Genomic DNA, 16,716 nt, shown 5'->3' with positions numbered 1-16,716 from the left:
CGTTTGAAGCCTTGGAATTGAAATGTGACATTGTTGATGAGCCGACAGCCGTCTTAAGACACTAGAGTACAACTTCGCATCATATATTTCTCTGTTTTCACAGACCCTGTGGGAATGTAGTCATTTATCTATGTATGTCAAGAAACCATATTTGGTCACAGGTGTACCATCAATTTGGATGAAAAAAATGAAGTTGAAATAGAAAATGTTCAACATTGAGAGAAAGAGGACTGGGCCTGCGTTAGTGCTCTGCCGTCCTCACAAACCGCTGCTTTCTTCTTCTCACCATGCCTTCTCACTCAGCTCCCTCCTCTTCTCCAAGCTAGGCCATGTGTCTGGCTTCTACACTCCTACTCCGCTGAATTCTAAATCCACAGATGAACGTCAGCAGCCGTCCTTGGGCCTCAGACGACGTGACCTGCTTGCACGCGATGACACTTCCTCACACCCTCCTTCCTCTCAGGTCAGCACACTCTCCCCTTGCCTCCCAGGCACTAGACTCTCAATTTCTTCCCATGTGGCTAGTTTTTCTCAGTCTCTGCTGCCAGTTCCTCCTCTCTCTCCTTAGATGTAGGATGCAAGGACTTTGTTGTCCCCTTTGCCCAACTGCACTTCCTCAGGATCTGTGTCCGTAGCTGTGGCTTCTCATGCCTTCTAGTAAGTTGTAACCAAGACCTCTCCCCAAACTCCAGATCCACTGCCTACTTGGAAGTCCGTCTTATATTTAACACATCTAAAGCCATCTTCTGATGTTTCCCCAAATTTGCTCTACCTGTCATATCTTGTTAGAGATTGGCAACTTCAGTCCTTCCCCTGTGTAAGTCAAAGCTTTGGAATCATGTTGGACTCCTCTTTCTTTCAGGTGTGTTAACCCACCGTGAGGGGATTGTGCTGGCCACACATTTAACACGTGTCCAGAAGTCAGCCATCGCTCACAACCTTCTTTACTGATTACCACCTTTCCCCAAGCTCTTGTCATCTCTGTCCTGGAAGATAGCAACGGCTCACCTTCTCCAGTGCACAGGCTGCTCTGAACCCGGCAGCCATCGCACTTCCTGTGATCCAGGCCTGATCTTGACACTTCCTTGCTGAAACCTCATGCACGGTAATAGTGACCATCACAGTAACAGGAAGCAGCCTGCAAGGTCTGGTTCCACTCATTCTCGGAACAAGTCCCTTGCTGCTCCCCTCCTCTTATCCTGCCCCAGGCTTGCTGGCCTGTCATTCCTCAACATCCTAAACACAGGGCTTTTGTGCTGTGCTCCCTCTGCCTAAGACCTTCAAATCTGTACAGCAGCCCCTCCCCTCCTCAAGTCCCCAGTTAGCCTCCCCCCGCCTGCTGACACCTGCAGCCTCCGCCCACACCCTCTCCCATTCTTCCTTCTCCCTTCCTTTCATCCCAAGCTCACCACTTTCTAGAGCAGGGTCTATTTTCTCTCCCATCACAGTTTTGCCCCCTTTAGAATGAGAGCTACCGGAGAGCAGAGATCTTGGGAAGCTTTGTGTACTGATGGATCTCATAGCCTAGGACCAGACTCCTACGTAACATGTACTAACTGAGCCGGTGAATGCTGCTCCTTCAAACCTTCCCGTTGTTCCCCGTGACTCTCTTCTCTCCTTCTCCTTCTCCTTCTCCCTCTCTCTCCTCCGTTTCCCTTCTGTCTATTACTCTATTAAACATAGGTATTCTTTAAGGCATTGACACATCATCTAGTCAACCTGAGTAAGTAAACATCTGTGGCTGATGTTCTCTGAATCAACTCTTGGGATCCAGAGTATGGCATTAAAGAAAAAGAAATTGATTTTAAAATAAAATTTCTATTGGAATAAAATGCTTACTTTTGTGTAGAGGACTTATAAAATGCATCCTTTGCACTATACTTCTTGCCTGGTTGGACAGGTGACTCACCATTATCCTAGAAAAAAATGGGTTATAAGTGTATTATATCCACATCCTAATAAACTCATAAGATTTTATTTTAAATAGTAATATACGCTTTCAAGACACTAAAGGGAAAAACTAATCTTTTATTACACATAATTTATTATAGGACTTCTGTTGACAATAATTTTTTCTTTTCCTTTATTTTTTCTTTTAATAATTTTTAATTATTTTAACTTTTTCCTTATTTTATTTTTTCTTTGCACTGTATCTGTGCACAATAGTGAGTTTCACAGTGATACGTTGGTCTAACATGCACGCAACATTACCTGGTCTGTTTTTCTCCATTTTCCCCTCCCTCACCCTTCCTCATCCACTATTCCAAGGATATCGCTCATTTTCATAGGCTTCTTTTTTTCCACCTTTTTTCTCTTTAGCTTCCACATATGAAAGATGACATGTGGCCCTTGACAGAGACTGGCTGAGCTCACCATGATACTCTGCAGTTCCAACCATTTCCCTGCAAATGACAAAATTCCTTTTTTTGACTTAAACATTTCTTTATTAAGAATTCCAACATATTAAACATTTAGGCTCTTAAATATATGCTTGTCCTAATCCTTTTGATAGATGCAATCTGCTTTGCTTCACGTATTTTGAGTGGTGTCATTAGGTGCATGTGTATTGTGTGGATTGACCTCTTTATCACTGTGAAATATGTTTATGAGTCCTGGTAAAATTTCTTGTTCTTAAATTCAATTTGTCTGATATTATTATAGTTACTTCTTTCTTTTGATTACCTTTTGCATGATATGATTTCACTGCTTAACTAAAGCTTTTATTTAGACTTCACATATTTTTTAAATTGTGTGTGTAGTTTGGTCTTGTTTTTATCCAACAGACCATATTCTGAATAACACTTAATTATGTTAAGTTTCATCTAACAGTTGACATGATTTGTTCTGAATATAGCTTTGTTCTCTTTTTCCGTTCCTCTTCTTTTTATCTTTTGCATTACTTTCTTTTGGATTAGTCAAGGATGCTTTTCTTTCTTTTGCTGTATTGACATTATTTTCCTGGCACCTTTGCAGCCATCTATCATGATGGAGTTCAGAGTGTGGAGCCGCACATGTGCACAGCCTTCAGGGAGCCCCAGCCAGGCTCACCCTCCTCCCTCTACCTCCCAACCTCCTCTTGCAGGACATGGTGATGAGCACTGATAACTTGATGTACGTACTCATACCCACTGAGGCCCTTCCCTCTTTGGGTCTCCTCCCCACTCCTGCTTCCCTCAGTTAGGGACCTTCCTCATCCACTAAACTTTCTCCCTTGTCTGGAGCGCCTCCTGCATCCCAGGTTCTCCGTAGTTTCCACATCTGAGGAAAAACATCTGAGCTTTTAACTTTTGTGACTGACTAATCTCACTTAGGATAATATTCTCCAGTCCTATCCATTTTACTGCCAATGTTATAATTATGTTCTTTTTACGGCTGAATAGAATTCCACTGGTGTATGTCCCATGCAGCTTCTCATTTCTAGAAGTCCTTTTGATAACTCCATTTTCGCATCCATCTTTCTCACCATGGTTTTAGTTTCCTCTATGTTTCTGAACATAGGGAACATGTTTGTAATAACTGAGTACATCATTTTCTATTTATCCCCCATCTGGTCTGTTATCAACTGACTTTTCTTCTGACTCTGACAATATTTTCCTGCTTCTTTTTGTTTTTTTTTTTTTTTAATTTTTAAATTTATTTATTTTTATTGGTGCACTGTATTCATACATCATAGTAGGATACATACTTTTGTAGACATACATGCACACTTTTCCCAGTCAGCCCCACCCAATCCCCACCCCATTCTCTCCCTATCCCTCCCTCCCATGCTTGGCTTAGTAGTTGACATCTAGTATTATGGCAATTTATCTAAAATTAAAAATGATAATCTCACATAACAGTTTCATTTGTCTGATACCAAGCTTTTGATGACTTAAAGATAACATTTCAATATTTCTTTTTGCTTTCTTTCTTACCAGAGAATATTTTTTTCTATTTTTTAGGTGAAACTATCATATATTTATATATTTATTTTTCAGAAAAAAATCTATCCTAATATGGAATATGGAGTCTAGGTACCCAAAACGATCTTGAAAAAGAACAAAGCTAGAAGATATATATTTTCTGATTTCAAACCATATAAAGCTACAATAATTGAAACAGTGTAGTACTATTCTAAAGGCAGATCTATAAACCATTGGAGTTAAATAAAAGCCTAGAGATAAATTCTTCCCTATATTGTCAAGTTATTTTTGACAAGGTTTCCACGAACATTCGGTGGTGGAAATATTAATCTTTTAACTAAATATTGTTAAAAATAATAATTACATGGAAAAGAATAAAATTGGACCCTTACCTAATCCCATATACAAATATTAACTCAAAATAGATAATAGACCTAAATATAAATCTTAAGACTATAAACTTTTAGGAGAAAATCTGGGTCATTAAACCTCACAACATTGAAATTGGCAGTGATTTCTTGGTTATGATTTCAAAGGCACAGGCAACAGAGGAGTATACAAACTCCCTAAAAAAAAAGTTGTATATCCAAAGACAATGTAAACAGAGTTAACAGTTACTAATAGAATGGGATAAAATATTTCCAAATGCTATATCTGAAGGCGTATTAATATTCCAACTAGGAATCCTAGAAATTAACAACAATAAAGGCAAACAATACCCTTTAGAGATAGGTAAAAGACTAACATAAATAATGAATCTCCACAGATAACCAATCTTAGTTGTCTGTTGGATGGAAAATCTTGTTTCTCTGGTTCTGATGTGTGTTACCTATTTCTTCTTTGTAGTTAATCTCTTTGAGTATTTTCTCTAGTGCTGGTTTTGAAGACATAAATTCCTTCAGTTTCTGTTTGTCATGGAAGCTTCTTATTTCTCCTTCTAATTTGATAGAAAGTTTTGCTGGGTAGGAAATTTTTGGCTGGAAGTTGTTTTCTTTCAGAGTTTGGAATATGTTACTCCAAGCCCTTCTGGCTCTCATAACTTGGTCTGGGAAGTCTGGAGTGATTCTAATTGGTTTGTCTCTGAATGTCACTTGGCCCTTTGCTTTTGTTGCCTTTAAGATTCTCTGCTTGGCTTCCACATTGGTCATTTTGACAATTATGTGGCGTGGGGATCCTCTTCTCCGATCCTGTCTAAAGGGAGTTCTATACGTTTCCTGGACCTGTGTATCAACCTCTTGCTCTATGTCTGGAAAATTTTCTGCTATTACTTCCTTGAAGAGATTGTTGATCCCTTTGGTTTCACTTTTTTTTTCCCTCCTCTATTCCAATTATTCTTAGGTTAGCTCTCTTAAAATGGGCCCATATTTCTTCAATATCAGATTCCTGCTGTCGGATATTTTTTTCTAGATTAGAAACTATGCGTTCATTTTTGGATTGCTCATCTTCTAAGAGCGAGATTCTGTTCTCCATGTGTTCTAATCGGTTGTTTGTGCTTTGAATTGAGGCCTTTACTTCATTAATTGCATCCTTTATCTCTTTTTGGCTCTCTCTGAGTTCTTTTCGAAGCACCTCTATTATTTCTACAGTTATTTTCCTGATTTGATCTTCTAGAAATCTCTGATTTTCAGTTTTATCGGGTTCTGATGTTGTGGGGTTGTGGGCATTTATTGCTCCAGTATTATTCCTCTTTCCCATGATTTCAGATGTTTGTGCCTTCTCTGGGTTCTTACCTTGGGTCACTATGACTTCCCTTAAGGTGTTCTGGATCTCGAGTCAGTAGTATCTCGGACCCCACTACTCCTTTACTGGGTTGTATCACAGAGTCTCCGACCCAGAGAGTCGATAGAGGCTGCTTTAGACTGTGGGGGGTGCCAGGTTGCACGTTCTCCTATGGTGTGATATCTCTGCCACCGCCCCTCCCCCACTGGGTCAAGTCCCAGGGAGTACAGTACTGGGATTTCTCCTCTGTGGCCCGCAATTTGACTCACTGTTCTTGAGTACGCAGATGTAGCTGTACTGGCCTCGCTGGATTCGGTGCTGCTGCCGCCGGTGGCAATATGGCGCCGCTGCTACACCCTTGGCTGTGGGGCTGGTTTTTTCTTCTTGGTTTTGGTTTCCACTTTGAATCCCTGCAGCGTGTGCTGAGCTCGGCCACTGGGAACTTTAGATGCTCTCTGCGCAGAGAAATCCCGCCTGGCTGTTCCACAGTGGCTCACCTCGGCTTGCTGTAGCCGTCCCGTGAATTCGCCGGCAGTATGGCGCTGCTGCCGCCGCGTCTGCTGCGTCCTCGGGCGATAGGCCGGTTATCTCCTCTGTGGCTCTGTTCTCAGTCCGCTTTCTCTCTGGAGCCTGGTGATTTTTTGTTTCACTGGTGATGGTGTTTTCTGGCTATGAAAGGCGCTGATTTTGTGGTAATGGAGGTTTGTTGTTAGCGGGGCTCTTAAGCCCCGCTTTTCTCGGTCGCCATCTTCCCGGAAGTCCTCCTGCTTCTTTTTGTAAAAATTAATTTTTACTGAAAATCTATTTTGGACTTTAGGTTGTTGGTTGCTAGAGTTTGTTTTTGTCTTTAAACAGTGTGTATTTTTACAGCATCTAATTAAGAATTGGAATCAGTTTGGTGCTTTTGATGTTTGCTTTTATCTTTGTCAAAGAAGTTCAGAAACTTTAAGATGGGAGTGGGGGGAAGAAATACCCCAATACAAGGTGGTATCCTTTGGTGATTGTACTTTGTGTTCTCTATCGTGTGTGTGTGTGTGTGTGTGTGTGTGTGTGTGTGTGTGTGTTGCTGGTGATGGAATCCAGGGCTTTATTACTTCTGGGCTATACTCCCAGACTTATTTAATATTTTATTTGGTAACAGGGTCTCACTAAGTTGCTAAGAGCCTCACTAATTAGCGGGCTTCAAACTTGCACAAACTTCCTGTCTCAGCCTCCCAAGTACTGGGATTACAAGTGTGTGCCGCCATGCCCAGCGCATGTGCTATATCTCACAGAGCTCTCCACTCTAGATTGGGGCATACACACCATTCCTTGTTCTACTGAAATTTCAGGAAGTGATCATGTCTCCTGCTTGCAGCGGGTTTTCCTTCAGCTTGGGTAGGTTCCTCTGCTTTGTGCACAGATTGGTGTGCAAAGGCCTGAACAGTCTCCTCTGCAAATCTCAAAAACCCTCCCCATCATTACCCAGCCTCTCTCTGATTCCTACTCCCTGAAATCATGCCCTGGGAACTGTGGATGCACTGGCCTCCCAGAACTCCATTCTCTGTCTCCTGGACGCAACAAGAATGTCAAGTTGTGCATAGACTTCTGTTTTCTGAACTGTGGTTTAGAAGCAGCCTTCAGTCAGCAAGCAGATATAGTTGTAGAACTTTCTTACAGATCCCAGCCCTTCACTGCCTCCAGTTCAGTGTCTGGAAGCCATAGTTATTTTTATAATTTAGGTAAATGGTCCATTTAAGACAAATATAGTGCGAGTGCTTATCACTCCATCTCCTTGCTTTATTACTTGTCTTATAATTTGGAAATTTTCCCCTTGTACTTTTTTTCTTCATTTTTGATAGTAATTTCCTAGCCTTTAAGAAGGGATTCTCATTCATTCGAGGTGCTACTAGTATCTAGTGTGTAGAGGACAAGGGTGCTGCGAATCATTCCAGATCACACAGGGCAACCCCCATGGCAGAGTAGTACGCAGCCCCAAATTCTGAGGAGTACTATTGGCTCTGGAATACTAATTTCGTTATATTTTTGGATTCTCTTCTCCTCCAGGGGCCCCATTATGTGTATATGTGCCCTCTGTCTGTTTTCCATGCCACCCACCTACTGACATGAGCAGCTAATCAATTTTTCCACTTCGACCCTCTTGGGCGATTTCTTGCCTTTCTTTAATGTCTCTCATTGAAAGTTATTTTTGTCTTTTTTTGGTACCATGTGATTATTATTCTATAAGATGAATTTTTATTACATATATTTTCACTGACCATTTAATTTTCTTTAAACAGTGATATTTTAAAGAACTTCAAATGACAGTACCTCATCCTCAAGGTGAAAGGATGCCTCAGGAAGCCCCATAAATAAATACAGATAGAATATCTTTATCCTTACATTTGATTCTATCGTATTCTTTCTCTCTTCTACTTCTGAGATTCCAAATCAACACTTCTACTTTCTCACTGTATCCTATTTTTCTGACTCTTATTTTACTTTCCATCTTTTTACATATTTGTTCTCCATTGTGGTATAGTTTTTTCTGATTTATCTATCAGTTCTCCAATGCTCTCTTTAATTGTGTCTAATCTGTTACTGCATCTACCAGCTAAGTCTTTTTTATTGTATTTTTCAATTCTGGAACTACCTCTTTCCTAATTTTCTACTTTCATATCTTGTAATTTATAATTTCTCATTCTTTTTGTATTCTTAAAGGTTTTGTGCATATTTCTAATGTTTGAAATAAGTGTGTATCTCTGTTTTCTCTCATTTCTGTTGATTCTCACTCATGGTAAAATTCCTCCTTATTTTTTTGGATATTATCAAGAAGTACTTTATAAATAGTAGATATTTTTTCCTACTAATAATAAATATCAAAGGAATAAATATTAAATACACAGATCACCATATAAAATTCTGAGTACTGTACAACCCTACTCAATAAGAAAAGCTTACGGTATGTGTTGTGTTCTCATCAAATGTATATGTGTGGCTTATTGAGGATCCTTCATGACGAGGTTGTAAAGGAGTAACTTTCGATGGGCTTGTCCAACCTGAAAACCAAGAGTGCATGTTCTTTGAGTTTAAAATACAGTGATAAAATATTCATCTACCAGAAATATTTCCTATTATTGATCTAAAGTATATGCTGGGTGTGGTGGTGCACCCTTGTAATCCCAGAACTTTGGAGGCTGAGAGAGGAGATCTCAGGTTCATGGCCAGCCTCAACTACTAAGTGAGGCCCTCTCCAACTTAGTAAAACCCTGTTTCAAAATAAAATACAAAGTTAGGCTACTGGTGTAACTTGGAGGTAGAATATCCTTGGATTCCATCCCCAGAACCAAAAAAAATTAATACAGTATATGGAATTTATTAATTAATTTTTTTGGTGGTACTGGGGTTCCTGGAAACCCTTCTACCTCCGGGCTATACTCCCAGACCTATTTTATATTTTTATTTAGAAACAGGGTCTCTTAAGCCAGCAAGGCTGGCTTTGAACCAGCACAATCCTCCTGTCTCCGCCTCCCAAGCGCGGGGATTACAAGCGTGCGCCACCACGCCCGGCAGAATTTATTAATTTTAATGGTTGTATAATAATTTTTTTGGAAATCTCAGCAGTGAGGAAAGAATAGTTTTAGTAACAGTAGAGAATTATTTGGCATTTCTATTTATTATTGGGAAAGACCTGTTGGGTATTATGAATTTGTGTATGTATATGGAGATACCAGGGATAATAGTGACACAGAGTAAATCTGATTATTATATAGATAATTCATCTAATGCTAGATTATTGAAGTATCTAATACTAGATTATTGAAGTCCCAAGAGAGAAATAGTATAAAAGACTATGTCAAGCTGGGAATGGTGGTACATACTGTAATCCCAGTACATGAGAGGTTCAAAAGAGGAGGATCCCAAGTTTGAGGCCAGTGTGTAATAACTAAGCAAGACTTTGTTTCAAAATAAAATTTTTAAAAATTAAAGCCTGGGGTTATAGCTCAGTGGTAGATCCCGCCCCAATCCCAGCTCAATCCCCAGTAACACATAAATTACAGAGTGTTAGTTATAGATAAAGCACAAAGTGGTAGACAGGGAATGGTGGAAGCTGGTTTTGTTCTCTACTTCATATCTTTCCTCCAAAAATGAGCCCAAATTGGCAAAATGTTACATTAAAATTTCAGTTTGGAGCCAGACAGTACAAAGATGTGAAAACATGCTGTAGATGGAGTGTGGGAGATGCCTGAGATGGGGACCTGTGGACCCCACTCTGGTGCAGCTCTTTAACACATTTCATCCAATCCTAGGTTGCAGTAGCATATGAATGTTCTTGGTCACATGCTGGGGTGATCAATGCAAGTCATTTTCCTCATCTTTAAGGACCACTGTCAGGAGTTGAAAGATACATTTCAAGAACACAGAGGAATGAAAACTGTATCTGGCATCAGGTTAGGTGTTCAATATGTTTATTAACTACCACTTGGTATTGTAATATTCCTACTTTTAGTAGTGCTATAGTAGTTTTATTTGCATAATAATGATGATTCAGTGAATCTTTGACTAAGTAACTTGGGGCAGAATCTGCACAAGGCACTAGGTAGGAAGGATCTGGAGTGAGTGGATCATGGATGGCTTAGAGGGGTAAATCAGAGATATCAGGATGTTGGAAACCTCAATATATTACTACTGACTTTAAAGACAGGGAGGGCCAGATGAGGAGGAATGTGTGTAGATTTAGAAGAGAGCTCTCCCTTGCTGACAGTGAGCAAGGCACAGGCACCTCTGATGCAAATAACTTGATTCTACAACAATCTGAATAACCTTGGAAATAGGTTTCCCTCCCAGAACCTTTATCCAAGAACCAAGATGACATTTTGAGTCTGATATTTTTATATCCTAAGCAGAAGATTCAAATGTAGACCCCCAGACTTCTCACCCACAAAACTGCAAACAAATTGTTTTACCTTAAGTTGCCAAGTTCGGGGAAACTGGTTATAGCAGCAAGAAGACACTAACGCAGATAGAATAGTGAGTACCTAAGGAAAGGGGATAAAGGTAGTGCTGGAGCACATGACTATTTTGGTTTTCAGAACCATGTGGATAATTGTGTCTATGGCAGATCTGGGCAAAGGAAATCCTTTAGAAGTCATCATTCCAAAAGCTACTGTATCCATATCCAATCTATACTTTGAAAAATAAGAAAGCAGGGAAACAAAAGTTAAATTTTAATTTTAAACCAGAATAAAATAAACAGGAACCACAGTTGTGATTGCAGAATAATTGCATTTATGTTACAGTATGACATTGCCATTTCCTCAATAGTGTTTCAGTATCTACTAATGAAAAACAACCCCCAAACCCAGTGGCTTGAAAACAACCATTTATTATCTTCCATCCGCAGTGCCACCCAAGTAGGAAGAGGTCCTTAGCTCCCTGCTTTACCCAAGGGAGTGAAGGAACTTGGTACACTTGAACAGCATTAACATTTTTCCAAGGGGGTATCCCAGAGTATAGTGTTCTGTTGCATTAGTCCAGGAACCACAATGGATCAGGCACAATTGAGCAACCCAGGCAAGAAAAATGATGGGGGCCTGAATCTGAACTAGTAAACCTATATATCCTCTCTGTACTAAGTAAAGAGTGAGCAAATGAAACGTCCCAGTTCTCACTATGGAGAGAAAAAGTTCACGCATCCATGTGTCCCAGGCCCCAAATTCTCTGGGGTTGCCCCCATCCCACTCTCCCAGAATCTATGTTACCAGTCCTGGATCTCTGAGGGTCTGGCATCATATAGCCACTTGGGGGAGAATAAAGACAGTGACTTGAGCTAGTAGCCTGTTATAGGTCTAGATCTAGAGGAAGCCATATTATATCAGCCGTCATATGCCATGAAAGGAGTTGATTCAGCACCCCAACTTCTCTGGGAATGTCCAGCAAACTAGGATATCTTTGAAGCACTAACAGGTCTGGCAAATTCAAGCTGCTTGGATGGACTTTTAGACTTGTAGAAACCATAGCTTACTCCCGCTCAGCTTCCCTTGGGGACAGAAGGATTACTAGAATCTCTGGCCAAACTGACAAGTGTAAGTCTCGCTTTTATGAGATAAGTTCTTGAAGACTAAAAGAGAAGCCTGATTTTTCTAATGCCAAACAGCTACAAAAAGAGTCAAAGAAAATAATCAGGCAAAGATGCTCTGCACAAAGAAAAAAGATAAGTCTTTAGAGAATGATACTAACAAAATGAAGTTATATGATTTACCAGACAGAGAATTCAAAATAAAGATGCTATCATGAAAATGTTTACTAAGGTCAAGACAATCAGAACTGAAAGGAGAGATTGATAGTTATCAATAATAGGAGATAGCAACACCTCACTTTCAGTAATAGACATACCATCCAGAGAGAAGATCAATAAGGAAGCAGGACTTAAATAACATATACATCAAATGTACCTAACAGATTCACTTAAGAACATTCCACCCTATAGTGGCATATTGTTAATAACATAAAAACCATTCTCCAGGGCACTTTATGTGTTAAGTCACAAAAAAAAATCTTAACAAATTTAAGACTGAAATCATGCCTCAAACATTTTTTTTATCATAATGAGACAAAACTAGATATGGTAAAATTTGAAAATATGTGTATGTTCCACAGCACTTTGTAGAATGATAGCTTCTCCAGGTCAAAGAAGAACCCAAAATTAAAATAAGAAAAAAACTTGAAATAAAATAAAATGAAAACACAGTACAACAAAATTTATGGGATGCAGTAAAAACAGAACTAAAGGAAGTTCATAGAAGTAAAATACCTACATTAAAATAAATGAAAAATCTTAAATAAACTGAAATATGTACTTCAAGGAGATAGAAGTAGAGTATGTATAAACAAAATAAAAATGGAATGACTCTAGGAAAAACAATAAAACCAAAAATTGATTCTTTGAAAATACATCAAAATTAGCCGGGTGTGGTGGCGCACATTTGTAATCCCCACACTTGGGAGGCAGAGACAGGAGGATTGTGCAGGTTCGAAGCCAGCCTTGCTGGCTTAAGAGATCATGTTTCCATCATTTTCTAGGAGTGAGATTCTATTCTCCATGTGGTCTAATCGATTCTTTATACTTTGAATTGAGGCCTTTACTTCAATGATTGCATCCTTTATTTCTTTTAAACTCTCTCTAAATTCTTTTCGAAGGTCCTGTATTATTTCTACTGTATAGTTCTGATTTGATCTTCTGGAGATCTCTGAATTTCTGTGTTATAAGGTTCTGATGTTGTGGTGTTTTGGGTGCTCATTGTTCCATTGTTATTCCTCTTTCCCATGATTTCAGAAGTTTGTGCCTTCTCTGGGTTCTTTGCTGGGTCACTACAACTTCACTTAGGGTACTTTGGATCTTGAGTCTGTGGTAATCTGTCACCACTACTCCTTTATTGGGTGTATCGCAAAGTCTCAGACCCAGGGAGTTAATCGAGGCTGCGTGAGACCATGGGGTGCCAGGCTGGGTGTTTTCCCACAGGGAGCTGTGACTAGGGTGTGGTATCTCTGCCACCACTACTCCTTCACTGGGTTGGACTGCAAAATCTCAGACCCAGGGAGATTATCAAAGCTGCAAAGTCCCTGGGGGTACAGTACCAGGATTTCTCCTTTAGGGGCCGCAATTTCACTTGCAGTTATTGAGTGCACTGATCTGGAGCTGTTGCGGTCAGAGTGAACTCACTGCCACCTCTGGCAATATGGTGCTGCTGCCACACCCTCAGCAGGCATGAGGCTGGCATATTTCTTTTCTGGTTTTGAGCTCCCTTCTGAGTCTCTGGAGAACGTGATGAGTTTGACCACTGGGAATTTTAGACGTTCTTTGTGCTGAAAAATTGCTGATTACACCTGAATGATCTGCAGTTGCTCACTTTAACTCCTTGTTTACCTTTATTCTCTGGAGCCTGGGGGGTTGTTGCGTGCGCTGCTCTGGAGCTGTCCTGGGCGCGGTGAACTCACTGCCGCTGCAGGCAATATGGTGTTGCTGCTGTGCCCTTGGCTGTGAGGCTGGAGTATTTCTTTTCTGGTTTTGAGCTTCATTCTGAGTCCCTTTCTTCTCTGGAGCCTGTTGCTGCAAGGCAAGATGGCGCCGGCGTGGCTCTGCCGCTGCAATGCGGGCTGGTTTCTTTTCTGGTTGTTCTTCTAGCCTTCTTTTTCTCTGTCCCTTGTATTTGCAGTTTTTATTTCTCTGCTGATGGGGTTTTTTGGCTATGAAAAGCGCTGATTTTGTGGCAATAGAGATCGATTGTTAGCGGGACTCATAAATGCTGCTTTTCTCAGTCACCATCTTCCCGGAAGTCCTATATTTCTTAATTGTTTAATTATTACAACAAGTACTATTATTCCAAATTTATGTAAGAAGAAACTAAAAGTTCTATGCTCTATACTATCAGACCTCATTGGTTCTTTTATGTCTCATATTTTTCATGAATCATATCAGATAGACCTTACTATTATACTTTGAAGTATTTATGCTATGTAAGTTTTGTAAATAAGAATATACAGGTATATAAATTATAAGTAGTACTGGGTTGGCAGCACATAAGCTTTTGCCAAGATTTGATCCCAAGCAGTCAGGTCCACACAGCCTATTCTCTGAATTCCTGCTACAGATTTAGTCAGTGAAATACACAGTTTAGATAAGCACTATACTTAGTTCTGATTTGTTGGTGCAAAGTCTATTAAGATCATTTTGGTAATCTAGTAGATTTATTAAACCATTTTTCCAACCTAAAGATTCTTGGAATAATGGAAGAGTCAACTCTGAGAAGAACTTACAAGAACAAACATAAAATGTTGTCTTTAAACTTATACTAGACTTGGTTTTTCTGCTCATGAGGTAATTAGCATACTTGACGGAAATGATAAGAATGGCTTTAGTTCATCTGAGAAGGTAGCTTTGACAGTAAACACACTATCAAACATTAAAACATTAGGAAAGGTTGAGCTCAACCTCCTTTCCTGATACCTTAGGAAGATAGTCACTGCTCAGAACAAGTGAAATCACATCGTGTCTATGAGATGGACCTGTACTAATCAATATTCCTTCATAGCTAGTACTTAAGCAAATTAATTACCTAAATAGTATTTGTCTTTTCTAAGTACATACCATATTTTTCTAGGTAACACTTGAATGGATTATAAAATAATTTTTAAAATAGCCTGTTCAACCTTGTTTATACTTTTTGCAAGAAAATTCTATAATTAATTCAGTAATTTCTCTAACTGCTAGGGCAAAAATTGGAGTGCAAATGAATGTACTCTCTCGCCAAATTCCCCATTTTAGCTTAAATATCATCTTGAGAGTGGGGCCAAGGATAGTTATCTTGTAGGGATTTCCATTTTCCATTTTTCCTTTATTCTTACTATCTCCCTGGTTCCTAGTGTGGCTTTTCTCCAGGGAAGAGTGGCAGAAACCATGAATCCCTTTCGCCCCAACAGGTGGTGGCCTCATGTTCCTTCACCCTCCAGCCTGTGGCTGGTGCGGGAAATGAGATAGGGAAATGCAGTTTGTCACCAGAGCCAGCCAAGCATTCTTGCCTTATCATTATATTCACAGGTTAAAAAATTATTTTCATTCTCTGCCTGCCAGACACATTTTTCATATAGAAAGTAGTCCCAGAGGTTCTTGTTAGGAGTTTTTCTCGCCACTCCTGAGCCCAGGATCCTGGCTATCTGGTAGAGTGCTTATGGAGAAATTACAGGGTGCAGATATCAGCTAGAGAGAGGCCATGGACAGGGCCTCTGAAGCCTCGAGCTATTGATGTAGGATGCTTGTCCACAGCTCTTGTCCTTACTGGGCCCCCAAGCAGGCTTTCACCTTTATTCCCATTTCTTCTTAGCATTTGTAACACAAGTTATTTATAACCACCAGTAGATACACTTTTTCAAGGGAGAGAGATGAGGCTTGTTACAATTATTAAAGTGATACATAACAACCCCCCCCCCCAAGTGGCAAATAAGGTTAGATCTATATCTAGAATAAATGACGTTATATTTTGTTCTTTGTTTTGGCCACTTAAAACTAGTGGTTCATCTTTTATATTTGTCTTTAAAAAGGTTATGAGTCTTGTCATTCTATGATTTTATTCAGAGTCTACAATTTAAAAACAATGCCTTAGTTTTCACTTTAAGCTCATTTAACTAAAATGCCAAATCTTATATTCATGCTCTTCCCTTCCCTGACATTTTTAAGAAATATAAAGTTTCTGTCATTATAGTTACCTCCAAGTCTTGCTCTGATGGAAATGTCTGGTACTTCCCTGGAATTCCATCTTCTGTCCTGCTGCAGTTCTTCTGATAAAATTTTTTGTCTTTTAATTGCTGTTTGAAATCCCTTGTCTGGCCTAGGAACCCGATTTTGAGGTTTTGTATCACTGAAACCCACTAGGTTTGGTATGGTTCTGCCAATTCGAGGCTTTAAATCAGCATCGCCCCCAGGACTCATAAACCCTGAACAGGGATCATGCAAAGGCACATCATCCCGAAGTGGATATAACGGATAATTTGGTCCGTAGGGTGGGGGATAAGGATAGTGTATGTGATAGTCTGGCAGGACAGAAGGGGGGTAAGGATGAAATTTAAGAAAACTGGAGTTGCATTTCTTTTCAAATCTTTCATAGTTATGTCTGTTCTCAAATCCTTTTACAAAGGGCATATTCATTTTTTTTAAGAGATCACAGTAGTGTGGGTAATCTGTATTCTCAACAGTCTTTTTTCCAGACAGGATAAACCTTTTAGGGATACTTATCTCACTGGATTTGTAATGAAACTCCATGTCCATGGCTTTTTTCTTCGTAAGTTTTAAGGACTGAAAATTAGATTCTTCTGATGATTCTTTTAACTATAAAAATCTTACATTTCCATGAAGATTAGAACTTATCTATGGTAAGATTATTGTCTTAGTATTATAAATATTGGTAGACTTTTTTCTTTTTAAAGTAAAAAAAAATCATCAAAAGAAGCTAAGGTAGTAAAGAAACAGAGGAAAAGGTGAGCACTTGTTGCTTGGTAACAGCTAGAATTCTTAACACACGGAATCATTTATTATTTACATCATAATGTAATTCTTGGGAAA

General features: G+C 39.5%; 1 protein-coding gene across 1 annotated transcript in view; it reads right to left on the bottom strand.

Annotated features, from left to right (window-relative positions):
* The window catches only part of SPMIP7 (sperm microtubule inner protein 7), a gene marked incomplete at both ends in the record, with an annotated part of 38,082 nt that extends 21,660 nt beyond the window's left edge, over window positions 1-16,422 (bottom strand). Inside the window, 3 exons of the mRNA XM_080701164.1 lie at window positions 1,840-1,916; window positions 8,562-8,659; window positions 15,864-16,422. Of these exons, the coding sequence (XP_080557290.1) occupies window positions 1,840-1,916; window positions 8,562-8,659; window positions 15,864-16,422 (734 nt within the window). The remainder of the gene's footprint in view (window positions 1-1,839; window positions 1,917-8,561; window positions 8,660-15,863) is intronic.
* Between the last annotated feature and the right edge of the window lie 294 nt (window positions 16,423-16,716).

Source organism: Muscardinus avellanarius (genome assembly GCF_963383645.1).
Source record: "Muscardinus avellanarius genome assembly, chromosome: 9".
Taxonomy (NCBI): Eukaryota; Metazoa; Chordata; class Mammalia; order Rodentia; family Gliridae; genus Muscardinus; species Muscardinus avellanarius.
Note: the sequence above shows the minus strand (reverse complement) of the source record. Positions and strands in the feature narration are given on the sequence as shown.